Genomic DNA, 26,857 nt, shown 5'->3' on the forward strand with positions numbered 1-26,857 from the left:
GCAATTACCATAGTCTTGAGATGACAGCACGTGAATTTTGGTAATTATAACATGGCGTGAACGCACCTAAAGCTTCTAAAATGCTTCTTTTTGTAAAATGAACTTTCATACACTGTTGAATGAAAAGCCATAAATACAGTATAGCTTTTATCTTAAAATTACCTTGACATAATTTGATTTAAAAAACAACAACTGCTCTAGCATACCGGTATTTGTTTTACTCATTGCAAACTGATTGCTTAACATAATGTTTTAAATGATTTTATTTCTTTTGCTTTTTGTAATTTTACAATGCTAAAGTCATACCATTTAGTTTTTGCTCTAATTAAAACAAATACTGATTTTATATTGTAATTCTTATTCATGTTCTCTTTCATTCATTCTTGTCTGTTGGCAGATCTTTCAAAAATCCTAAAAAAAAAAAAATATCTCACCAACCCATGACTTTAGAACAGCAGTGTACATCATTTAATTTGCTGTTCAAAGTGAACACCTAAAGGCCTTACCAGACAACCATTTCACATGAAAAACAATATTTCTGTGCATATGGGGTGTGTTTAGTATACCATGATGTGTATATTTACACTTGACTGTTCATGGATGGGTGTGTTTGCTTTCGTGTGTAAGTGTACGTGCGTGTTTGTCATTTTAGGTTGTCATTGTGTTTCCTCCGGTTCTGTACAGTTTATTTGGAAATAGGCAGGAACTAGAGTATTGTTGATATTGGAAAACACTGCAGGGTAAAACTCTCCGCCCATACCAATGTCAATCAGTGTTGCCTAATAGTGACAAAAAATGAAAAACAGATCTAAAGATATGCAAGCATCATGATGGATCCCAGCACTGCATTATGTGGTCTGTTTCACATGTGTCCAGCTTTGTTTTCTAGGAAACGATCCAGTTTTTTAATCAATTGGCCAGACAGAAAGCATGTTAAAACTGAGGTTTAAATTTTCCAAGATTCTTATGGCCTTCCTTCCATTGCCTCTCTCTTTTCTCTTCTCTCTCCCGCTCTCTCTCTCTCTCTCTCTCTCTCTCTCTCTGAGTAGTGCATTCCAAGTGGATGTGATCGTGGATTTAAGGCCGCTGGATGGTGACACCCCACTCCATCGTGACATTGTGTTGATTCTGAAGTGTGAAAAGCCAGTGAATTGGGTGATCAAAGCCCACAGCATCATCGGCAAACTGGACATTGTGGTATGTTGTTTAAATTGTTGGCCACATGCAATATATATATATATATATATGTGTATGTGTGTGTGTGTGTGTGTGTGTGTGTGTATATATTACAGTGCTCATCGTAAATGAGTACACCCCCTTTGAAAAGTAACATTTTAAACAGTATCTCAGTGAACACAAAAACAATTTTCAAAATGTTGATAAGACTAAGTTTAATATAACATCTGTTTAACTTATAACATGAAAGTAAGGTTAATAATGTAACTTAGATTACACATTTTTCAGTTTTACTCAAATTAGGGTGATGCAAAAATGAGTACACCCCACAACAAAAACTACTACATCTAGTACTTTGTATGGCCTCCATGATTTTTAATGACAGCACCAAGTCTTCTATACGTGGAATGAACAAGTTGGCAATATTTTGCAACATCTATCTTTTTCCATTCTTCAAGAATGACCTTTTTTAGAGACTGGATGCTGGATGTAGAGTGATGCTCAACTTGTCTCTCCAGAATTCCCCATAGGTGTTCAGTTGGGTTCAGATCAAGAGCCAATGAATCACTTTCACCCTGTTCTTCTTCAGAAATGTGTTTAGGATCATTGTCATGTTGGAAAAGTGCACGACGACCAAGGGCACGGAGTGATTGTAGCATCTTCTCTTTCAGTATAGAGCAGTACATCTGTGAATTCATGATGCCATCAATGAAATGCAGCTCCCCGGCACCAGCAGCACTCATGCAGCCCCCATAAGAACACTGCCACCACCATGTTTCACTGTAGGCATCATGCATTTTTCTTTGTATTGCTCAGTAGTCTTCATCTTTGTCAGCATGGGCCCTGGCAAACTCTAGGTGGGCTTTTTTGTGCCTGGGCTTTAGGAGAGGCTTCTTTCATGGACGGCACCCATGCATGCCTTTCCTCTGCAGTGTACGCCATATTGTGTCACGGGAAATAGTCACCCCAGTTTAGCTTTCTACTTCTTTAGATAACTGCAGTGAACTTGCATGCCGATTTTCTTCAACCCTTCTCATCAGAAGACGCTCCTGTCGAGGTGTTCACTTCCATGGACGACCTGGACGTCTCTGTGAGATGGTTGCAGTTCCATCTTTTTTAAATTTTTGTACCACTTTTGCTACAGTTTCTGACTGATATGTAAAGCTTTGCTGATCTTCTTGTAGCCTTCACTTTTCTGGTGTAAAGAAATTATTTTCTTTCTCAGGTCTTGTGATATTTCTCTTCCATGTGGTGCCATTGCTGACAGCATGAAATGGGAAAGGGGTTTAACACCCTTTTATAGTCAACTGTCTGCTGGACACCTGTGTAATGAATAATTAGACTCACATGTGGCTGAATTCTTGATAAATTAGACATTTGTAGTCTAAAATTTAGCTTTGCTCCAGAGACTTTCATTGGAGTGTACTCATTTTTGCATCACCCTAATTTGAGTAAAACTGAAAATTTTGTTCTCTAAGTTATATTATTAACCTAATTTTCATGTTATAAGTTAAACAGATGTTTTATATATATATATATATATATATATATATATATATATATATATATATATATATAACATTGCTTTACGTGGTAATTTATATTGTATAAAGGAAGAATAATACAAAGAAACCGATTAAAGATGCATATAAAGCAAGTAATTTTTAGCACAAATGTATTATTTTTATAAAATTACATTTTGTACAGCCATGGATGTGCTGACAGCCACTGATACTGTATATAAAGGTCCTGCTAATGGAGAAAAAAATGCTGAAAATGATTAGATAAATATTACTGTTATTCACTACTGTTCAAAAGTTTGGAATCAATTAGATTATTTTAAGTCTTTGAAACATTTTTATGTTCACCAAAGCTATGTTTATTTTATGAAAATTACAGCCAAAAACAGTAATATTGTGAAATATTATTACAATTTGAAATAACAGTTTATTTGAATACATTTTAAAATATAATTTATTCCTGTGATGGTAAAGCTGCCATTACTCTAGTCTTCAGTGTCACATGATCCTTCAGAAATCATTTTATCAAGCTGATCTGGTACACAAGAAACCTTTTATTAATATTATCACAGTTGAAAATGGTTGCGCTCTTTAATTTAGTGTGGAAACCATAATACAGTGTATATTTTCAGGATTATGAAAAGAAAGTTTTTAAAGAACAACATTTATTTTAAATTGAAGTCTTTTATAACATTATGAATGTCTTTACTGTTAGATTTTTTTGATCAATTGAATTTGTCCTTGCTGAATAAAAGTATCACATTCTTTAAAAAAAAAAAAGCAATTATAGTGATGATCCCAAACCTTTGAACAATATGATTTTATTTTTGTAAATAAACTATATGTGATGCTTACTCTTCAAACTGTGTGAAAAGGCTGAGAAAAAGATAAGTTGATCCAATGAATTATGTGATCTGGAGGCCTGTTATGAGATGGAGTAATAACAGAAGGAGGCATGTAGTGAGTTTTTCTTCAGCCAGATCCTTGGAGAGTTTTTATTGTAGCATTGGCCTGGCACTCCAGAATATGAATTATGAGAGTGTCTGTCTGCTGGTTTCAGATAGCACAGCATAACACTTACACCACTGAAACTGTCACTACACTGCACGGCTCTCAGAGAGAAACTTGCACACACTCTGTGTAATCTAGTGCTAAATATTTGTGCGCTTTTTATGTGCTGCTTATGGGAAAAAATCCACACTGTCATTAGGAGAAGTCATATAAGTTTCAAGGTGTTTATAGGATAATTTATAGATGTGTTTCTGAGCTGGAAAAGTATAATGAAGAGAACAATACTTTATATACACAAGTGCCATGCAATTCTTTTACACACTGACCTCTCACTGCATACACAAAGATAGACATCAAAATAGTACAGTAGACAGCAATTCATATAACAATTTATATAAATTGAAAAATTGTAATGACAGTTATAATACATTATAAAACATTACACCTTTAGAAAGTATAATGCGTTAAAACACATGACAAACGACCAATTTTAGATGTAACATGGAATCTGCAAATATTATAATGTATTTTAACTTTTGTTACAATTATTTATGAAAGGACATAATGCATTATAACGTACATTTTTAATAACTTCATAATGCATTGACCAGGACTCCCTGGTAGAAGAGATATTGTATCTCAATGAGACCTTCCTGATTAAATAAATAAAAAAATATAGATAAATGCTAAGGTAAAGTGTTATAATTCTTATAAATGTGTATATATGATGAACAAATATATGGATCAAACTATTAGGAGTAGGCCCTGCATTATGCTATGGTGTTCTGGCATTGACAATCAAAGAGTCATAAAGTTCATTAGAGAATTTTAATGTGAATGTCTAAGTGTGTGTATAATGCATCTGTCTCCATGAATGTGTTCGATTGCACTTGTCTGTGTCCGAGTGAATCAGTTACAGTGTTTTGGAGCGTAGGAGAATGTAAGTTATGCGTGTGATACGATCCACAGCCTTGTAAAATCAAAGCCCTGCTACTGTTGGCAGATTGGCTCAAGCTCGTTGTCCAGCCTGGTGAGGCATTTGTGGGAAAGATGGCTGGGAATGAGGGCCATCTGCCCTTCACACCCAACAGAGAACAAACAGTAGCTAGTGTATAATTCCTACATAATTTGGCAACGATCTCAAACCATGATAATGTTGAACCTGGTAAATTGTCTTACTTTTTAGAAGTATATATACATGTATATTTATATTTATCATGCCAAATATGTGCCAAAATAATTAGAAAATAATATTTTTTTTCTGTACCTGCCAATGGCATGTGATTTGACACTGCAGATGCATTAGACTGCATTTCACATTGCATTTTGCATATATTTTTTAATTATTTATTGTTTTAAAATAATTTATTTATGACCCTAAGCTCAGTCACATGAGTATTTATGAGATGAGGACCCAATCTCTCAGTAAAACCATCAAAAAAAATGTTTTTTTTTTTTTTTTTTTTTTTTTTTTTTTTTTTGGGTGACCTAATGTGAGGGATATTTGACATAAAAAGAGATCAGGAATTACTTTTTATTGGTAAATTTATGCTGAAAAGGTCAATTCTCTTCCATTATTGCGGATCAGTCTCTAGTTCTTGCAATTTGATTTAAAACATGCATTTCATGCATGCAATTCCTTTTTTGGCCTTTTTCTTTACTGGCTAGTGTTTTTTTTTGTGTGTGTGTGTGTGTGTGTGTGTGTGTGTGTGTGTGTGTGTGTGTGTGTGTGTGTGTGTGTGTGTAATTTTGGACTTTTAAGATAAGGTATTAGATCAGAAAATCACCACCTTGGAATTATAAGGTTCTGTCTGCATTCTGAGCGGTTTTAAGATATTGAGCTTCAATGTTTTTGCATTCCATTTGGCTTTGTAGATAGGTTTGCATTGGGAGTTCTTTGTAGAACCTTTTTGTTTTCTAAATAAAAAAGTCCCAAAATGTACACAACTTAAAAAAAAAATCACATAATGTAAATAAGTTATCACAGAAAAAAAAAATGTGAATAACTCAATTTTGACAAAAAAATGTCAGATAGAACCTTGTAATTCCAAGGTGACAATGTTGTCAATTAAAACAAGAAGGCTTATTGTTAAAGGGTTGTGAAATATGTCTCAGAAATGAAAAATGGATTTGAACAAAAGTAGATATCAATTTATTTCCTTTCCATTCAGCAAAGAATGAACACTTGACTGCGTTCCTCTGTTTCTGCATGTGAAGTGAATGTGTTATCTTATTCTTCCTCTATTCGTCCTTCTCAGACGTCAGATACTGTCGGCCTGAATGATGACACAGAAAGACTGATGCAGGTGTCCAAGACGGTCAAACAGAAGCTGCCCGCAGGATCTCAGGCTCTGATCCAGTGGGCAGAGGAAAATGGATTTAAACCCGTCACTTCCTACACCAGCACCCCTGTCGCCAACCACTTCAAACTGCGCCTCAGAGAACAAGGCAAGACCAGTAACCAAAGACATGAATAATATCAACTTAAAATAGTTACAATACACTTAATTAGTTTAAAATATAAATATGCTTATTTAATTGAATAGACTGCAAAAAAAAAAAAAAAAAACAATACACACAGAGATAAATTGTTATCTGTATATCTTCTTTTATGTTCCACACAAGAAAGAAAGTCATATGTGTTTGTAACAACATGATTGTGAGCAAATGACTGAACTGTCCCTTTAAAAGCTATAAAAACCAATTTGAAAATAAAGAAATTTAAAACCTAAATCAAGATTTTTCTTTAAAAACAATTCTTAATATAATAATATATTAATAATATTTTATACTGGAAATTATATATATATATATATATATATTGTGTACTAGAAAACAAGAAAAAAATACTTATTTAATAAAAATAAAATAAAAATAACTATACATTGGCAGTTGTTGTCAGTTGGTTCTGTGTTTGCTTTGTGTGTGATTTTCTTGTATCTGCATTACCAAGAAGTTGACAGCCAGATTGTTGTTTTAATCTCTTCTTTCTTGATCACTTCCAGACCTAGGGATCATGGATGAGGGAATATTCCCACCAGAGCTGTCCATTCTCCGCAATACCAACCCACTTCCAAAGCCAAGCGCCCGGGATTCCCCTGCACCGAATGGGTTCCCATTCCCCTTTCTGCCATCCATGGAGCAGGGCCTGTCATTTCCACCTCTGATGCCATCTCTCGAGGAACGAGTCAACCCGGCTGGGGGTCCAGAGGAGCAGCAGGGATCTCAGAATGTAGGATTCAGTGTGCAGTGTGAGAAGAACAAAATGGTGGTCAGCATTGACAAGGAAACTCTACAGGTAGGAAACACAAGTGACAAATGCACAACCTTTTGTACATGCAAATATTGGATTGAGTGTTGCAGAGTAACTAACTAAAAGTAGTGAGGATACTAACTTAACTAAATTTTTAAGTAGATATTATGTCTGTTATGTTTTTCAAGACTGCGTATATTTGATAGAAAACTTAATATTTTTGTCGAAACCATGGCACATTTTTTTCAGGATTCTTTTATGAATATAATAGGTAATAGTCTAAAAGTCTTTGCTGCCATTTTTGATCAGTTTAAAGCATCCTTGCTGGTATTAATTTCTTAAAAAAAACTAAAATCCTGAACCCAAACTTTTGAACAGTTTATAGTTAGAAGCTTATAGTGTAGCTTTTAAAGTAGCTTCCCTAACAGTGGTAAGAACAACATAAAGAGGTTAAAGAAGTGCAGAAGTGATGTGTGAGAGGCACCTTGTTTTTCCTTCAAGCTGAAGCAGTGTGAATATTACCAGAATGTGTGGGCCATATGCACTGACGTCAGAAACCAGAAGTGGTGCAATAGACCACTTCAGAGGGAGAGAAATCTCATTTTACAATCAAAATGCTTTTGAACAGAGTTAGACTAGCTCGTGAGTCTTGTTTGTCACTGACAGAAGTTGAAACACAATGGATCTCAGATTTAGACAGCAGTAACTTGAGGACCGATAATAGATATTGTTTGATGTGTTGTCAAAGGTTAAGATTTTTCCTGTGAAGTCATGTTTTCCTAATGTCCTCACAGGCCAATGGGTTTGGAAAACCCAATATCACTCTTCAGGACTCCCAATGCAAAGCAACCTCCAATACCACCCACTATATACTGGAGACGCCCCTGTCTGGCTGCCAAACCACCAAATTCCCCTCCCACCCCAGCCCAGTGGTCCTCTATATCAATTCAGTGAGTACTAAAGCCAATATACAATCAATAATATCCAATGTGAAATCTAGTCTTTGTTTGCTTTGTTTTGTCCAATGCGTGCCGGTGTTCAGGGTCAGTTGGAGTGTCCCGTCCGACACGCTGTATCTGTTTTCTGTATTTCCTGGTCCTGCATGTATGTTTTCACCCAGCAGGGATGATTCACTTCCACACTGATTTTCTGCGATAATTTCTAGCGGAAATTCCTAACAACACTTTTAGCCTTGAACCTATTAAAAAAACTGGGCAACCTCCCAAATATGTATCCTTTATTCTGCACTCTAAGCCTCAAGGGCAATTAAAACGATGTGACCCGTATGGTCAGAGCACAGTACTGGCTCACAGAGCGAGATCCACAGAGCATCAAATGAGGATGTTGTTGCAATGACAATCCTGTGACAAATTAGCAAGTCTTGCGTGAATGAATTTTACCTCTGTTAGACAGTGTTCACAGGCCTCTTTCACCTTTGAACCCATAAACTGTCCTGAGGTCACATAAGAAGGCGATTCTCATATTATAATGGGAATGGATTGCCGATGTTTTTTCCGATGAGAAGAACTGAGAGGGTTTTTTTTTTTGTTCATCTGCCTTGGGAGTTACATTGCTGAAATTGTGCATTCCCATGTATTAAATCCAGCTTTCTCATCTGTTTTGGCAGACCTTTGGCAAGTATAGATTTTGATTATCTCTGGCTGTATCTGAGCTAAGCACCAGAGTGAAGAAATGTCAATGTTAGGAAATTGTTGGGTTTAACTTACCTTATCACGAACTACGTGTGTCTGTGATTGACAGATTGTTATTAGCCAATCGGAACAGAAGGATGGAAGCGGCTGGCCCGTTGATGATGAAGATCTGGAGTCAGGAGATGTCGTATCACCAGGAGATCCGGAGGTGACAGAAAGAATTTTTCCAGAAAGCAGACATCGTGCGAATATCTTGGTATGATATTTATATTATTTATAAATGGTACTACAGGAATAGAACCAATATATTTACAGTATATACAAACAATGTATTGTATCCTCATACAAACATTTGTGGCTCTCAATATTATAATATTATAATTACTATGTAGTCATAACAATCAATACATCAGTCTTTTATATATCACATATTTCTCAGTGCTACATATCATTATATTATTTTCTCTTATATTATATATTCAGTTGTTTGAATGGTAATATTTTTCATTCTTAATGGCATCACCATAGGAAAATATTAATTTATAATATTATCATAATATATTTAGGTTTAATTAGGATTGTATTTGCTGTATGTGATCAAATACATCAGGATAATAATAACATATTCTGTCTCTCTCACCTTTACATTTCCCTTCAGTTAAGTTGAAGAGTCACTTACATAGAAGATGCATATTAATATTTTTCAATTCTCTATTTCTCTGTCTTTAGTTCAACTGCACATACCGTAAGAACCAGGACACTCCACTTGACAGTGATATTGGATCTGATGATTTCCTTGTAGACTCTCTAGACAATGTTACCTTCAACATGGAGCTGTATAACAATCCCTTCCACTACCCCATCACTCAGTCATTCCTTACCATCACTGAGAACAGGCCCATCTATGTGGAGGTAAGCATATATATATGCATATACATATACATATACTACAACATGGTTGAATTCTTGATTCTGATCGATTAAATTTGGTTCCAAGATGTTCCAATACATTCCTGGTTTGTTGACCACATACTCTCTACACACAAACTTAAAAAAAAAAAAAAAAAAAAAAACACAAAAACTTCACACAAACCAAAAGTCTTTACCAAAAAGTCTTTACTGTCACTTGATCAGATCAGTTTAATGCATCCTTACTGAATAATAGTATTAATTTATATATATATATATATATATATATATATATATATATATATATATATATATATATATATATATAAACAGTAGTGCACATGTGGAAACCATGGGGCATTACAATGTGCAATACATACATTCTGTATGTGCGTTATGGTGGAAAAGACTCCTTCAGGGTTCAATAAAACCATTTCCAGTGCTGTAACCACATTAGAAATCTAATTTAATAATTGAATGAGAAACCATATACACAAATATAGTCACTGCCAAAAGCTCTTAAAATACAAGATCTGCTTTTACCCTTTAACCATAATGTGTGGTTCTCATTGTGTATGGTTTCATGTTTCTAATACCATAAGCGCCTGGTGTCTGCCTGTCTGATCAGACATTGTCCTGGGTATGTGAGCGTTTATAGCTGCAAAAGTACACACGTGTGTATAGATGTCTCTCTGTCAATCGCTGTGAAAGAAGTCAGCTGTCTGCTGTGTGTGTACATTTTGTCTGGTCCGGGAGCATGTCATATTGTCGTTAATCAGTGGGGTTTCAAGGGGGCAAGGCTGACAGTCTCAGAGTGAAATGCTCAGGTCCCTGTTTTATGTTTTTAACTCTTTCTCTTCCAGGGTAAGAGTCTTTTATTAAATGTGTTCCACTGAAATTCCGCCTCATATGTCATATGAAAACATCAGATCAGTGCAGTTTGTTCTTGATTTATGGCCACATCAGTGGAGGATCTGCTTTGTCAAATCAAAAAGAGCTTTTTGTGTCCACTTTCTTTTTGGGCCTTGCAAAAATGTTTTTAATTACTCTCTTTTTTTCTATTAGATTTTTCCCCCACTTGTTTTATTATGCTTATATCAGTGAGTTGAGATTACACTCATATTAATATAGCTGGTCACACACGGAACAGAAAGTGCCATGCTGCATGCTAGCTTTAGTTCAAAGTGGCAGAACAATAACAGTTAATCTAATTACTCTCCAGTTATTTATTAAGAATGAACAAAGTGGCATGGATGAGTTTAAAGTTTGGTCTATGAAATAAAATGAAAGGGCAATATATATCATACAATTTCCCTATATATAGCATGAACTTTAGTTAAGCTGTCAAACCACAAAAAGACGAACTTGTTACATAAAAAAAAAAAGTCTATATGCAATGTGAAGTAAGTATGAACATTTCCAGTGACTTGAGAAAAATATCATATAATTTAAAGGTGCCCTAGAATCAAAAATTTAATTTACCTCGGCATTGTTGAATAACAAGAGTTCAGTACATGGAAAAGACATATGTTGAGTTTCAAACTCCATTGCTTCCTCCTTCTTCTATAAATCTCATTTGTTTAAAAGACCTCCGGAAAACAGGCGACTCTCAACATAACACCGACTGTTACATAACAGTCGGGATCATTAATATGTACGCCCCCAATATTTGCATATGCCAGCACATGTTCAAGGCATTACACAAGGGCAGCCAGTATTAACGTCTGGATCTGTACACAGCAGAATCATCAGACTAGGTAAGCAAGCAAGAACAATAGCGAAAAATGGCAGATGGAGCGATAATAACTGACATGATCCATGATTACATGATATTTTTAGTGATATTTGTAAATTGTCTTTCTAAATGTTTCATTAGCATGTTGCTAATGTACTGTTAAATGTGGTTAAAGTTACCATCGTTTCTTACTGTATTCGCGGAGACAAGAGCCGTCGCTATTTTCATTTTTAAACGCTTGCAGTCTGTATAATTCATAAACACAACTTCATTCTTTGTAAATCTCTCCAACAGTGTAGCATTAGCCCGTTAGCCACAGAGCATATAGCCTCAAACTCATTCAGAATCAAATGTAAACATCCAAATAAATACTATACTCACAGGAATCGATGCATGCATGCAGCATGAATGACGAACATCTTGTAAAGATCCATTTGAGGGTTATATTAGCTGTGTGAACTTTGTTTATGCACTGTATAACTGCACTTATAGTCGAGAGCTCGGGAGGGCAGGGAGCGAGAGATTTAAAGGGGCCGCGCTGCCTGAATCGGTGCATAGTTAATGATGCCCCAAAATAGGCAGTTAAAAAAATTAATTAAAACAAATCTATGGGGTATTTTGAGCTGAAACTTCACAGACACATTCAGGGGACACCTTAGACTTATATTACATCTTTTGAAAAGACGTTCTACGGCACCTTTAATAGACAACTGTGTGAGTAAGATTATATACAATAAGTAAGTAAATTTTATTTATATAGCACATTTAAACACAGCGAAGCTGATCAAAGTGCTGAACAGAGTATATATTAAAAAAAAAAATAGAATCAGAATAAAACAACATAGAAGACAATCCTACAATAACACAGTACTAAAATTTGATTGAAACACCTGGGAGAAATGATACGTTTTCAGCCTCTTCTTAAAAATGATAATAGAAGGTGCAAGGCGAATATCCAGTGGCAACTGATTCTATAAGCGAGGGGCAGCAACTGAAAAAGCTCTGTTGCCCATGGTTTTTAAACGTGATCGAGGGACGTACAAGAGATACTGATCAGAAGACCTTACGGATCTGGTGGATGAATGTGGAATAAGAAGATCTTTTAGATAAGAGGGGGCTTGATCGTTAAGAGCTTTAAAAACAAACAGCCAATGGATCGATGCTAAGATTGGGGTGACATGATCAAATTTCTTCGCTCTGGTTAACATCCTTGCAGCTACATTTTGAACCATCTTGAGGCGAGCAATGGATAACTGAGGAAGGCCCGAATACAATGAGTTGCAAAAATCTAAACGCGATGTGAAAGCATGAATGACCTTCTCCAAATCTTGAAAAGACAAAAATGATTAAGTTTAGAAATAATCCGTAATTGATAAAAACTATTCTTAACAACCAAATTTATTTGCTTGGTTAAGCATAATTCTGAGTCTAAGATGACACCAAGGTTCCTAACCTGAGAAGAAACTGAGGGGAAACGATTGCCAAGTTCATTAATGAGTCCATTTCTACAGTATTGCCTCTCAAGTAAATCTATAGATTTACTAGCGTTACAATGTCAAAAGGTTCACCCACTAATAAAAATGCTGACTCATGTTACTCACTCATGTTGTTTGAAACATAGATTCCAGCTTTTCCAACATTTTAGACAGTGATCACTGACTATAAATCCAAGTCTGCTTATCTCAATTATTTCACACTAGGCTTGACATCAGTGATGTTATTGATTTTCCTTTGTCTTGTAACCAAATGTGTTGCTCAATTCCAATATGAATTCCAATATATACAGAAGTGATATGAGATGCGGAGAGCTAGATTTTCAGTGGAATATGACTTCAATTTTGCACTGTTCTCAGACAAAGCTATTTTATGCCTTCAGAAATCTAGCAAGTCATTTTTGTGGTTCCTGTCACTAAAAGTCACTATTATTTATGCATTTTTCACATTATTTTTTGACGATCACAGTCTGCCTACCTGAAATGATTTGCCCACTCTTCTGAGTTTGACACCACCTTGGCACAGTTATATTGAGGAAATGGGATGTGATGTTTTTTGTGGCAGCTCTCGTCTGTTATGCGTGCTTTTACAGCATCAGATGGCCAAACTATTACAACTGAAAGATCGTCAAAGATTTATTCGAGGCACAGAAATCTGACGTAAGAATTTGTGATTCTTGGAGCGGTGAACACTCTGACAATGTTTCTTTAGACAGTGTGCCGTGTTAAAACAAATGGACAGCCTCTGTGCCTTATTTGCTGATTTGAACCGATGCCTGAGAGTTTGTGGAAAAAAAAAATCACTCAGATCAGTCAAAAAAGATAGACTGAGCATGTCTGGCAGAGGACTAGACATAATATATAGCATCTAAGCATCACTCTGCTTATCCATCTCATACTATATGAATCACATTTGTTCATATTTATGAAAAACTGTCAAAGTGTTGTATTACTCAAGATAAAGAAAGCAGTTTTTATTTCTCTTTGTCTTGCTGTCTCTCTCTTTTATTGTTTGCAGCAGATGCATATTTTGTCTCACAGAAAAAGTACTTTTCCTTTATTAACAGAGACATGTGACCTTTCTCTGCAGATTTCAGCCACAAAAGCCGACCCTAACCTTGGGTTCATGATCCAGACCTGCTTCATATCTCCAGACTCCAATCCTCTCATGCCGTCGGACTACGTTGTCATAGAGAACATATGTCCCAAGGATGACTCTGTTCTCTATTACCCTCAGCGAAGTGATTTCCCCATCCCTCACGCCCAGATGGACAAAAAACGCTTCAGTTTCACCTACAGATCAAAGTTCAACGTATCATTGCTCTTCCTGCACTGTGAGATGTCCCTCTGCTCCAGAAGAAATGACAAGGAGATGAACCTGCCAGAGGTACAAACTATCATCTAACACATCAGCTTTGTTCAAGATCTTTTGAGCTGCCTTCGTAGGCAGTATTTCAAGTCGTCACACTGTACAGAAGTTGCGTTCATGATGCAAATGCTGAGGTTAACTTTTTTTGCAGAAAAATTGTGGAAAAATGCATACTGCAAAATACATTTGCAGTAATTCTTACGTTCAAGGTAGCAAAATCCCAGAGGTACTGCTATGTAGAACCTTCCAAATGAGTTCCTCATGAAGTTCCATTTCAGTTATGATGTTGCCTTAGAAGGAAGCTTCCTTTTTTTGGCAGTAGGCAGTGCGGCAGCTCACTAGGTTTCGGAACACAGCCTTCATCTCCATTATCTTTGCTTTCATCATACGCACATTTCTCCCTCGTTTCTTTGTTAATATCTTTGTATTGTTTATAAAGATCTCTATCGATGACTCTGTGATAACACAGTTCCAATTCTTAAAACTATTTAACTCCAGTACTAATCAATTTAAGCTGATTTCAGTCAATCAGATTGAACTGCATTATCATTTACAAAATCAAAATTAGCTGCATTGTGTGTTTGTTTGATTTTAGGCTGCACGGGGTTATCGGATTTGTCATTAAGTCAGAGCACAGGAATGCATATAACTTATTGACACTAGCTCATATTTTTAGAGTAGTTGCTTTATTATATGGATAACATGAACACACTCTTTAATTCATTTATATAATCTGTTTGACTTTGCTGTCCATCCTAAGTGTTGCTTTTCAATTCATTGCCTTGGCACGGGTCGCTCTACACCAGCTGCTAGCATCAATCCACTCTCTGTGAGTGCGGGATGCGTAAATCTCAGGTTACTTCAGTTACCATCCACAGAAGAAAAACAAATCTTCAACTTTCACTGTCCTATTTCAAATTTCCTTCCTCCCTCACTTCTAGTCGTAATCATTTTAATCTTTTGCATTTTGAGCCACTCTAATCATCATATAGCACTTTAAGGTTGTTTATGTCTCACCTAACATGGTCTTGAAAGTGACTCATTGTTTGGTCGTATATGTTTACAGTTCAGTCATAATCTGGATGAGGATAAGAGATGTGACACGTCAAACCGTATAAACTGTGTATAAAATTATATGTGCTTTTGCTTCGAAGAGCGTGTGTTCGGTTTGGCTCAGGCACAATGTTTGCTACAAATGGGATGGCTTTAATGGCTTGAAATATACACTAATCCATGCTTATGAAGAACAAAGCGAAAATTTTAAACACCACAGGGCTCAACAATAAGGATGGTCAGATGGGGTCACTCTGAGAGTGTTTCGGGCCAGTTGATTGTACCATTTCAAAAAACCTTTTAAGGCAGTTTAAGGCCTTTAACCTTTAAGCCAAATTGGGGTTAGTGAGGTGACAGAGGGGGTACCCAAACAAAATGTCGAGTTTTGCCATTTAGTTTGGTTCTCAAACTGGGGTATGTGTACCCCTGGGGGCATGTGAGGTGACAGAGAAGGTACCCAAACAAATGCAGAGTTTTGCTGTTCATTTGATTCTACCACCTTAAAATAACATTAAACAGCATGTATTTCTGCAAAGCAAAATGCCACCTCTAGTGTAAAAACAGGAAAATAGTAGTGTCGTAAAAGGTCAAATACATGGTATCCAATCAAATTACCTTATCTTTTGTGGTCAAAACTGACTGCATTCACACAAGCAGCATGCATATGATAGGTTGTGTGCGGAGTAAGCTGCCTTAGCAAATCGTGCTACATTACTGCCGTTCTCAACCATACCTTTGTAAAAGTGGGGTTTTAGCATGAAGAATAAATATGGACACAGATTGTGCATAGAGATTGATTTAAGACCCAAACTCTTTGATACAGAAACATACCCTGTGTGAGCTCTTGTTTTTAATTTTGATAATATATTATATGCGCAAGATTGCATTTTTTCCCAAATATCCACGTGATTGCAAATGCGTCATTGATTTTATACAACAGTTCAACAAACAAAAAGATAATATTAAGTGACATAAATTTTAAACACAACATTATATATATTGTTTGATCTATTTTATAATGAAATGGTTCCAATGAACGCCATAGCAGAACTATTTTATCTCCAAGCAACACATAACGGTGTTTCTTAGTGAACGAATCTGCAGCTTTGAACAAATCGGGAGAGTCAATGATTTAATGACCCATTCATAAATACAGCCATCTGTTTCGTTATTGAATGACTCAATGACTCGCTCATTAAGATGTGACTTGCCGCCAATTTTTGGTGGGTTTAGTTTAATATTTAAAATTATCACTTTGTTGGTACCATCATTTCATATTTCATATTGAACTTTTTTATTTAAAACATTATCTCATAACATTATTTATGCTATTGTTTTTCAAACATGCCACCTCTGAGCATCATTAAACAATGTTTAAAATAAATACATCTAGATGTAGTTTGTACCACTGCAAGTGCAATAGCTTTTGTTGATACTGATTTCATTTGATTGAAATTACTGATTTAGTTTAATTTATTGCTTTATTTATTATTTTAATAATTATAATAATTGAATTTTAAGAATTTGACATTAAACATCACACATGCATTTAATAGCGTTAGAAAAACTTTGCCTTTATAAAGGTAAAAAAAAAATCACCTGAAAATCACGCAGTACGCAGGGTACGCAGAAGGATGTTAAATACTTCAGGGGATACACCATTCTACCTTTTGAAAGGGAAAATAAATGAATATTGATATATAATGGATAATGAATAGCATCCCTTTTATACATTCAGAATATTTGTGTTTTCTCTCCTTGCCGAACTGAAACAGTTTCCAAAATCTGGCCTCTCCTCATAATAAAGGAAGTGCAATTGTAAGCCTTTTTATTATAATAAGCTCTTTTATCTTATGAGTGAGGTTCATGCTGTTCTTTGAAGATTGTGGTGCCTATATGCCAAAGAGTACAGCTGGATCTTATTCTAAAATTTCTGCTTCTTTCTTTATAGTGTATGTTACCGGATGAAGCGTGCACTTCCCTCAGTGTGGACAACATCCTACTCATGATGATGAATACCAAGACCTTCACCAAGCCAATGGTGGTCATCTCCGACAACACACCTGTCACTGTTAAGGTCCCTGAGGACATATTTCCAAAACATCAAGGTAAGGATCACAAGTCAATACAACATCCAACATTCAGACATGTATTAAAGGTGCAATTTTTTGAAAATTCTTTTTTTTTTTGTTTGTTTGTTTGTTTTGCAAACCTCAGTCAATTTGTTTTGATGAATTTAATATCTGAGCCTTTAAGCCTTAGATATTCTGATGTACATCGTGCTGTGAGTGGTGTATATGGAGCATCATGGGAAAATGTGTGCGTCTGAGTTTGTATATGTGTGTCAATCAGATCACAGGTCGCAGAGTTCCTGTCTTGTCTCACTTTGCGGCGTATTACACCCATCTGGAGTCTTTTAGTATGTGGCAGTGTTGAGTACAGTATGTGTGCATTTGCATGTGTGTGTTTATTGTGCATTCAATGTGGTTTGATTTTAAAGTGTCTGTGGTTCATTAGAGATGTGGAAGAAGGGACCCACAGATGCATCAGAGGAGAGGAAAAAGATCAGCTTTCCAATTCTGTGTAGCATTTGTTTTCACTTAAACATTCTTTAAGGCCTCCCCTTTTTGTACAGAGAGAGAGGGATATTCAGACTGCGGGAAAAAGGAGAGAAGGACGATAAGGAAAAAACTTGATCATGATAAAGAAAGCGGCCTTTGTGCACTATGTACCTGATATACAGTGCAGTTAATTTGCCGTAGATGGGCTGTGTGGCCTACAAGAGGACAGCAGGGTGGTGTCTAAACTTTTCACAAAGAAACTTCATTTGACCATGACCGATTTGTTCTGTTCCCTGCATCCTCTTGGCACTATTGCACCTATTGCGGTTGGAGTTAATCAACTTTACTGACTCGCAGCTCTAATGAAAATCATTCTGGTTTAATAACACAATGTTGCTGTGCTGCTTGTAGCAAATGGAGCATGCATCTATTAGTCACACTTGATTAGGTAAATGATTGCCACTCCTAAAGGATGCAAGCTGGGATTTTATTGGCCCAAGTCAAGTTTTATGTAGGTTTAGTTGTTTCTGAATGGAAACAAAATCAAAGATCTGTTCCACAGCAAGCAGATGACACATACCAGTGAAATCTGGAGTGAATCCAGATTGTATGTGAATTCAGTGTGAAACCAGTGTGGACTCATTCTTGATGAATGAGCTTGTGTGTGTTGCCAATGTCAGGCTTATTCTATCTGGTGTGAATTAAGTAAACTCAGATATGCCATAAAAGTAATGGAAACAGGCCTTGAGTCTTATTTTGAACACAAAGACGACTCTTGTACAGACATGGCAGAAAAGCAGCTTTCAAAAAGGCTCAAAGCGCCGCTCTGGACAGGATCCCAAAATATTTGGCTTAATCTACAAATCAAAGAGGGCAGTTTATGGGAGTGCCATGCTTTGAGAAAAACATGGCAGAACAAAACATTGCCATCCAAAACAAGATTTATGATCAGAAAACATCAATAATTCCCTACCCTTTTGGTCTAAAGCAGAGGTACAATGTCAAATTGAATATTTGTAAATGTTGAACTTGTTGAATGTTTCTCAACATATCAAACATGTATGATATCCTCCAACTGGACAGATTCATAATCTGAAGCTAAAAAAATCCTGTTCTCCGCCCATCATAAACCATGCGATTTTCAGCGAAATCTGTCAACTCAGTCTGCCCAAAAATCTGCAGACCGGCTCTGACTTTCTACCGTGTGGTTCTGACTGTCTAAGCAACTAGCTTTGACTCCTCCAGACTGCAAATCGGGGCAAAAATCTGTTTAAAAATGATGTAGTGTATTCCAAAACCTTCTGAATAAAATCATTTTCAACAAAGAAATTTTAAGTATTTACCTAAACCAATCAGCTCCAAGATAAATCACAACACTACAAAATTTGATTTGTGATGAAAACTTGTTTAGATTTTGTGTATGAGGCTCATCCCTTGAAGCATTGTGAATGAAGTAATCAAATCAGCAACGATACTAATTAAATCTACTGAGTAAGACATTGTCTAAATGCAACGTATGTAATATTCAAATGTATGACTGAGAGTGTAGAGAGACTTTTTGTTTTTGCTTAAATTATTTCTTTATGAATAAAATGAATGGTATTTTTACTTTTTGCTGTGCTCTATACTGCTGAATCAGGCAAACACATCATCTTGTTGAAGTTTGTCCCATGCTTGTCCAAAAAAATACACACAAGAGTATTGTTCTTGTGTTCATACTTCCTTTGAGAAACCCAGTTAGCCCTAAAAAGGGCGCAGTAAAGAACATCACAAATATTTTCTGACACCCAGGAGGAGATCTTGGGCGGTGGTGACTACATAGAATGTTGTCCAAGTCATTAGGGCTAGTTCATTTACTTCCCTCCGAGATACTTTACAGGGTTTGTGGGTGGAGTAGCTCAGACAAACCTATGGCAACGGCAGAGCAAACCACATCCCTTGCTTCGAGCTGACATAGCTTCTCCCAGGAATCCTCTGAACATACAAGCTTTTGTTCTCTTTTCTGTTTTGCTTCCTCTTCTAAGCCATAAATACAGTACATTTATTATTCATTTTCTATAGTTCACCCCAAAATGAAAATTCTGTCATCATTTACATGCATGACTTTTCATATTATGTTGAACACCAAATAAGATATTTTGATAGTCAGTGGAGTCCAAACAACATTAGACCTTATTAAATTCATTGCATGAAAAAAGACATTTATCAAAGATATACTACCATTTGAAAGTTAATAATGCTTTTTTAAAAGAAATTAATACTTCATATATTCAGATTAATGCTTAATTCAGTAAGAATGAATTTAACTGATTTTGCTTGAAGGTGACAATAAGGTTTCTATTTTAAAGTTCTTTTAACCGTTCTATTCATCAAAGAATCCTGAAATAAATGAATATATATTATATATTTTTTACAAATAAATGCAACTTTGGTGATCATTAGAGACCCAACTTTTGAACTGTAGTGTTTTATTTTGTGTTTACTGTCTCTCTTCCCTTTGCTCAGGCCTCAAAACATGTACATAGACAGGAGTGTTGATGACAAGCTTCATATTTTTGAGCTGCCCTGCACAGATATGATATAGGGGGGTGGTTCTGGTGGTGATTCGGGGTAAAGGGTAAAGCCTGAGGTAGAAGCTGTTACATAGCACTCGCTCTTGTTTTAACAGAGCGCTCCAGTGATAGTCTGTCATCATTCTGTCAGAGGGGATGAAAATATGAAGGTGCTCTCTCTGAGAATAGCCTCTATTGTGCTTGGGATTTTGGCGCTAGTCCAGACGGGCTATGAAGCTGGTGGCCACACAGGGTCTATTGTGCTGTGTGATCAGTGATCATTAGAGCTAATTAGAGCTCTGAAAGTCATTCAGTCTGTGGCGCAAGTCCAAGGAGACTCTTGGATGCTTGGCTTGCTCTCGGATGGCTTGCTCTGCAAATCCCATACCAAGTGTGTGCTCTTGCTTTACATGTGGTCACCAAGCACCACACAGCGTGTAAACATCATGAACCGCATCGACACTATCCTGAGTTAAATTACAGACATTAGAAGTGAAATGTTTTATGGAAAAAATAAAAATAAATAAATGGCCAATACTTGTATATATGCAGAGGGTCATACTGTACACACAAAGACATTAACAGCACTGTTAGGTAATCTTGCAAATATTGAATTAGTAGTTTGTGTTAATTAACATATAAAACCCAAAGAGGTTTAGTTATTCATGTTTTTGTTTTTGTTTGCTTTACTGGGATAGTTTTGGAGCTAAATCAAGTCATGTCACATTTATTTATATAGCACTTTATACAATATAGATTGTTTTAAAGCAGCTTTACAGTGATTATTTTATTCAATGATGCAAACACAATTCAATTCTGCTGTAAATCAGCAGAAAGATGAAATCAGTTCAGTTGAATAAATAAATGGATAAAGTACTGGCTATCCCACATTCGTTTTTAACATAACTCAGGTACTTGAGGAAAAAAAGAACTGTTTACATGTATATTTGATTAAATGTTGATATTTGAAAAAAAAAAAAAAATCATATTAATTTTACAGTGTTTGTCCATGTTTCTGCAGTATATGGCTGAATGCATGTAAAAGTGGATTGAAAATATTTCTTTAATAAAAAAATAAATATCTGTAATTGGATTGGTTTCATCACATTCCTTACATTTTCCCGATTGATGCACTCCTAATTGCGATGTACCAAATATTTACCAAACTGTACTGAAACCCTGACCACAGAGTGAAAAATCTGAACTGTTACATGCTTAACAGACATACTTTAATCTATATTTTGATTTCTTTCTAGCAGGCATCATATATATGTTGGACACCCCGACTGTAGTGGGCATCGCTTTTGCTGCCTTTGTGATCGGAGCCCTTCTGACTGGAGCTCTATGGTTCATCTACTCACATACAGGTGAGAAAATATCCAAAGTCCCTGCATATTCACATCAGAACACCCTTGAACTCATCTGACCTTCGTTCTCATTCCCTGCCTCAAGCTAATTAGTATTGAGAGAGTTATGCACTGTGTAATTTATCATATCGTCAAAAAAAAGAAAGCAAACATGTTCATTTTTGATCATCGGAAGGGCTAGCCAGTTCTGTTAACAGCAATAAATTAACAATAACATATTGACTCCCAGCCCGTAAATATATCCCGTTCGTCAGCAGAAGCGCATCTGTCTTTTCCGGTCTTTCAAGCATTGGGGGGACTGCTGGATGGTCGGCAGTATTTTGGGTACAATAGCCCGAAAGGGACTGGAATTCCCCTTATCCACTGTGAGGGTGTCTCTAGGCCTCACAGGAAAATACATATACAATCCTCCAGCTGAATGCCAAGATTCACTCCACCCCTCCTCCCTGCATTGCCCTGTTGTCGCCAGGCCGACGACCTCTGTTGACTTTTCAGAGGAAGCGCATACTCGCTCTTAGCCCCCATTTCCGCCCATTTGCATTCACCCTTAGTCCGGCCTCTGGTTTTTGTCTTGAGTGGCGTTGACCTGCTACCATTTTATGGCACACATTTGAAGGGATTCCCATTTTGAGCACTGTTCCAGAATCTGTAGTGTAGGCCGATGAGTATCAGTATGTTGACTAAGGATCAAAGCCATTCTGGATTCGAGCTATTTATATTTTTTGCACATGTGTATCTTGGATATATCTGTGTCTTGACATAAAAGGAGTCATGTTCAGCTTTTATTAGCTCTCATTTTTATTCTAGAGTTTGTTCAAAAACATAAATCAGTGTAATTTTATTAATATTGCCTGCGGTATTCAGTTGGGATGATATTATCCAGCTGTGTTCCTGCTCGTTGTTGTTAAATGAGACTGAAGAGTTTAGATCAGGTAACTCCAGTTGCTGAGTTTGTTATTATTTACCTTTTTATGCTAGCATTTCAGATCAGAGTCACTTTTGTGTTACTGGTTAGACACAGTGTTTCATTTGACTACCCTCCAAGTTAATTTAAGGTTAAAACTGTGACACTTTCTTGACAGAAACAGGTGTAAAATGTTGAAATTCAAAAAAAAGAAAAAGAAAAAAAAGTGTAGTTGTGGCATACTGATCATTCCAGCCATGTGTTTCTCATAATGGCATTGATTACTTCATACAAGCCAAAGGGCTATTTAAGCAAGGTATTGTAAAGTATTCAATCATGTTACTTAAATAGCCCTACATGGAATCATTTTTTGATACTGACGTTAACCCCAAGTGCTGTTCATGTTTGGAACAGACTAAATTATTGACTTAGAGCTTCTTGGAAAAAAATGCTAAAAGATGAAAAATATCAAAAACACGGTGGTGCTTCCCCCCCCCCCCCGGGAAGTGCAGGAAAATGCCAAATAGAGGCTTTGGTAGAATGAAAGGCAAAATCCTCCCTTTCTCTCTGTCAGTTAGACCCACAGAATGATCCTGTTTTTCTCTTAGTACTGTATGTTACCTTGGTCCTCAAAGAATAACAAATAATATAACATAATATAATAATATAATAATATAACTGGGGTTTACAGACTTTTTTATGCCAAGAAGCCCTAATTTAGCTATTGAAAACATGTTCGAATCAAAGTCAGCCAAAGAGTGATTAAAATATTATATGTAATTATTTACTTTAATGTTGTTAATTAACAGCATCTTTCTTCTACTTACTAGAATACAGCTAAATGTATAATATGTGACCCTGGACCACAAAACCAGTAATAAGGGTCAATTTTTGAAATTGAGATTTATACAGGATCTGAAAGCTAAAAAAGCTTTCCATTGATGTATGGTTTGTTGGGATAGGACAATATAGACCAAAGTCCAAATGAAGTCCTTAGCAATGCATATCCACTCACAAAAATACATTTTTGATATATTTACGGTAGGAAATTTACAAAATATATTCATGGAACATGATCTTTACTTAATATCCTAATGATTTTTGGCATAAAAGAAAAATCTGTAATTTTGACCTCTACAATGTATTGTAGGCTATTGTTAAAAAATGTACCCGTTATACTTATGACTGGTTTTGTGGTCGGGGGGTCTCACACACACAAACACACACACACACACAGGTTTGTTTTGCTATCTTAGTGAGGACATTCCGTCTGCATAATGATTTTTATACTGCACAAACTGTATATTTTATCCCCCTACACTACCCCTACTCCTAAACCTACCCATCACAGAAAACTTTCTGCATTTTTACATTTTTAATAAAAATTGTTTAGTATGTTTTTAAAGCTGTTTTAAATATGAGGACTTGTGAAATATCTGTTTACATCATAATACCAGTGTAATACCCATGTCATTATACAAATTTGTGTCCTCATAAATCACAAAAACAAGCACACACACACACACACACACACACACACACACACACACATATATATATATATATATGTGTGTGTGTGTGTGTGTGTGTGTGTGTGTGTGTGTGTGTGTGTGTGTGTGTGTGTGTGTGTGTACTTATTTTTTAGCTTTTTTTTTTCCCAGAGGAACCCATGTCTCTTCTGGTGGTCAACCAGACCCCAGTTTGAAAACTCCTAGTATAGTATAAAGTTACTTTAGTATTTTTATATCCTTTTTTTATATAGTTTTTGTTTATATTTTGAATTAAGTTTTATTTTTAGATTTTTAAAATTTTCATTTTAATTTTAAGTTAATTCTGTGTGGTTTTGTCATTGGCATTAGTTGTTTTATATTTTTACTGTTTTACTTAACAATAATAACACTACTGTTTAACACTAAAAGAGTGATGTGTATAATGTTTATGAGTACATAATTGTTCTATACATTAGGGATACTTACTATTTTAGGGAAAGCTATGTGTGGAATGTTGCAGGGGTCTGTTAAAAAACAGCTCCTGTAATCCTGTCACCATCCCTGTCGTAGATCACACTGATAGGTTAAGGACGTTGCCCCTGTGCACACAGAGTGGGAGTTACACAACGAAATGACACGGTTGAGTGGAAGAGGTCAACAAGCTGCCATCAAACTCTTTCTCACACATACAACAAAATGCATCTTTGTTTGGGGTAGTGTTTCATTTAACTATAGCCAACATATGTTGTTAGTCTGTGTGCTGTCACTGTGTACGTTCGCAAGATGATTGGTCGTAAAAGTGAGGTGTACGGAGGCAGATAAGCGAGAGTCTAGTACACAGCACTGTGTGAGGAAATAGGCTGTTTTTAGCTGGAGCTCTTGGCAGCACATCTCTGGCACATATTAGCAGCAGAGGGGCCTAAAACAGGGAAGCAGAGACACGTCCAGTTGAGCTGAGAAGAGAAGCACACACATATATAAACGCACTCACAATTTACAATGGTGGGTTGGTGGAAATTATTTACAGATGATTTTTACAGAGAATTCAGATGTATGTAGTGTAGGATAGCAGAGTGCTTATTAATATTGTTTTTTAAAATGTCAAGTATGTAAAGCAAACCTGGAATTTGATTAAAAACTTTTCAACCCAGGCAAACTATCTACAAGATGAAATACATGCATTCTTACTTGCCGCTCTGATTCAGGGTTGAGTCTTCTGATAGTGGAATATTTAAGTCTATCTAGAACAACAATCAGTGAAGAAAAAGGCAGAAGAATGAGATGGACATAAACCTTGTTCCAAAACCTAGCATGCAGCCTCCTTAGAATTTAAAGACAGCATTGCATCTATCCAGAGCCTAAAATTTGCACTCGCCAAGAGCCAAATGTGAGCAAGATTCGGTGTTGGTGAGTATATGAAACAGTGTCAATCACCAGTTGGCCGGTCACATTTTTTATGAATTTTAACAATGCAGTGTTGTGAGAACATGAACGTGAATGACGCTTAGGACAGTTGACGGGTCAGTGCTGCATCGTCATGAAAGTTTAAGCCTTGCCAATTTAACATCCAAAGCACGTGGCAAGAAATCCGCATCTCAGACATTTCTCAAATACTGAATTGAGCTCTCTTTCATGTCTTGCGCTTGAACAGGCATATTCAAACAAAATACAAATACAAATGTCAAAATACCCATATTGGTGAGTAGGTTTTAAGTGTACATAGACAGTTGAGAAAGAAAATGCACGTGTATCAGCAGTATATTGGATCCGTGCATTAGCTCTTAAAGTGACAGCAGCCTAATATTCCTTCTGCTGCTGTTTTTTAATGTTAATCAAACAACAAAGACTAAGAAAAATCACTTACTGCTCTTGACTGAATAACTTTTGTAACTTTAATAAGGATTATGTTTAATTTACAGTGTCCTCTACAATTATTGGCACCCTTAGTAAATATGAGCAAAGGCGGCTATGAAAATAAATCTGCATTGTTTATCCTTTTGCTCTTTCATTCAAAAAAATTCACAAAATTCTAACCTTCCATCGAAATAAAACAATTGAAAGTGAGGGGAAACTCACATTATGAAATAATAAAGTAATGATGTTTTTCTCCAATATATGTTGGCCACAATTATTGGCACCCCTAGAAATTCTTATGAGTAAAATATCTCTGAAGTATATTCCCATTTATATTTGCATTTTGTAGCACACCGGGGTGACTAGGAGCATGAAATTGTCCAGCCATGACTTCCTGTTCCACAGCAGTACAAATATGTGTAAACACAAAGGCCAAATTCCCTTAATCATTCATCACAATAAGAAAAACCAAAGAATATAGTTCTGATGTGTAGAAAAAGATTGTTGAGCTTCACAAAATGGAAAATGGCTATAGGAAAAAAGCTAACGCATTGAAAATCCCCATTTCCACCATCAGGGCAATAATTAAGAAGTTCTTATTAACTAAAAAAGTTACAAATCTGCCTGGAAGAGGACGTGTGTCTAAATCGTCCTAATGTGCGGTGAGGAGGAGAGTTTGAGTGGACAAAGACTCTTCAAGGAGCACAGCTGGAGAATTGCAGAGATTAGTTGAGTCTTGAGTGTCAGAAAGCCTAAAAAAAAATTATCAAACAGCACCTACATCCCCACAAGTTGTTCGGGAGGGTTTCAAGAAAAATTCTCTGCTCTCATCCAGAAACAATCTCCAGCATATTTAGTTGTCAGACAAGACTGGAACTTCAAAAGGGACCTGGTTCTACGGTCAGATGAAACTAAAAAAAAAAAAGAGCTTTTTGGCAGCAAACCCACCAGATGGGTT

The 26,857-nt window shown here is 36.1% G+C and overlaps 1 protein-coding gene across 2 annotated transcripts in view; it reads left to right on the forward strand.

Moving 5' to 3' along the window:
• Positions 1–26,857, forward strand: part of tgfbr3 (transforming growth factor, beta receptor III) — a 133,508-nt gene that overhangs the window by 101,531 nt on the left and 5,120 nt on the right. The window contains exons 7-15 of one of the 2 annotated variants that reach the window (XM_048199611.1): positions 1,050–1,197; positions 5,966–6,155; positions 6,713–7,005; positions 7,755–7,910; positions 8,722–8,868; positions 9,342–9,524; positions 13,840–14,136; positions 17,123–17,279; positions 21,541–21,651. In XM_048199611.1, the coding sequence (XP_048055568.1) occupies positions 1,050–1,197; positions 5,966–6,155; positions 6,713–7,005; positions 7,755–7,910; positions 8,722–8,868; positions 9,342–9,524; positions 13,840–14,136; positions 17,123–17,279; positions 21,541–21,651 (1,682 nt within the window). The remainder of the gene's footprint in view (positions 1–1,049; positions 1,198–5,965; positions 6,156–6,712; positions 7,006–7,754; positions 7,911–8,721; positions 8,869–9,341; positions 9,525–13,839; positions 14,137–17,122; positions 17,280–21,540; positions 21,652–26,857) is intronic. The other variant, XM_048199612.1, reaches the window with a different exon arrangement.

Source organism: Megalobrama amblycephala, linkage group LG8 (assembly GCF_018812025.1).
Source record: "Megalobrama amblycephala isolate DHTTF-2021 linkage group LG8, ASM1881202v1, whole genome shotgun sequence".
In the NCBI taxonomy this organism is placed as follows: domain Eukaryota; kingdom Metazoa; phylum Chordata; class Actinopteri; order Cypriniformes; family Xenocyprididae; genus Megalobrama; species Megalobrama amblycephala.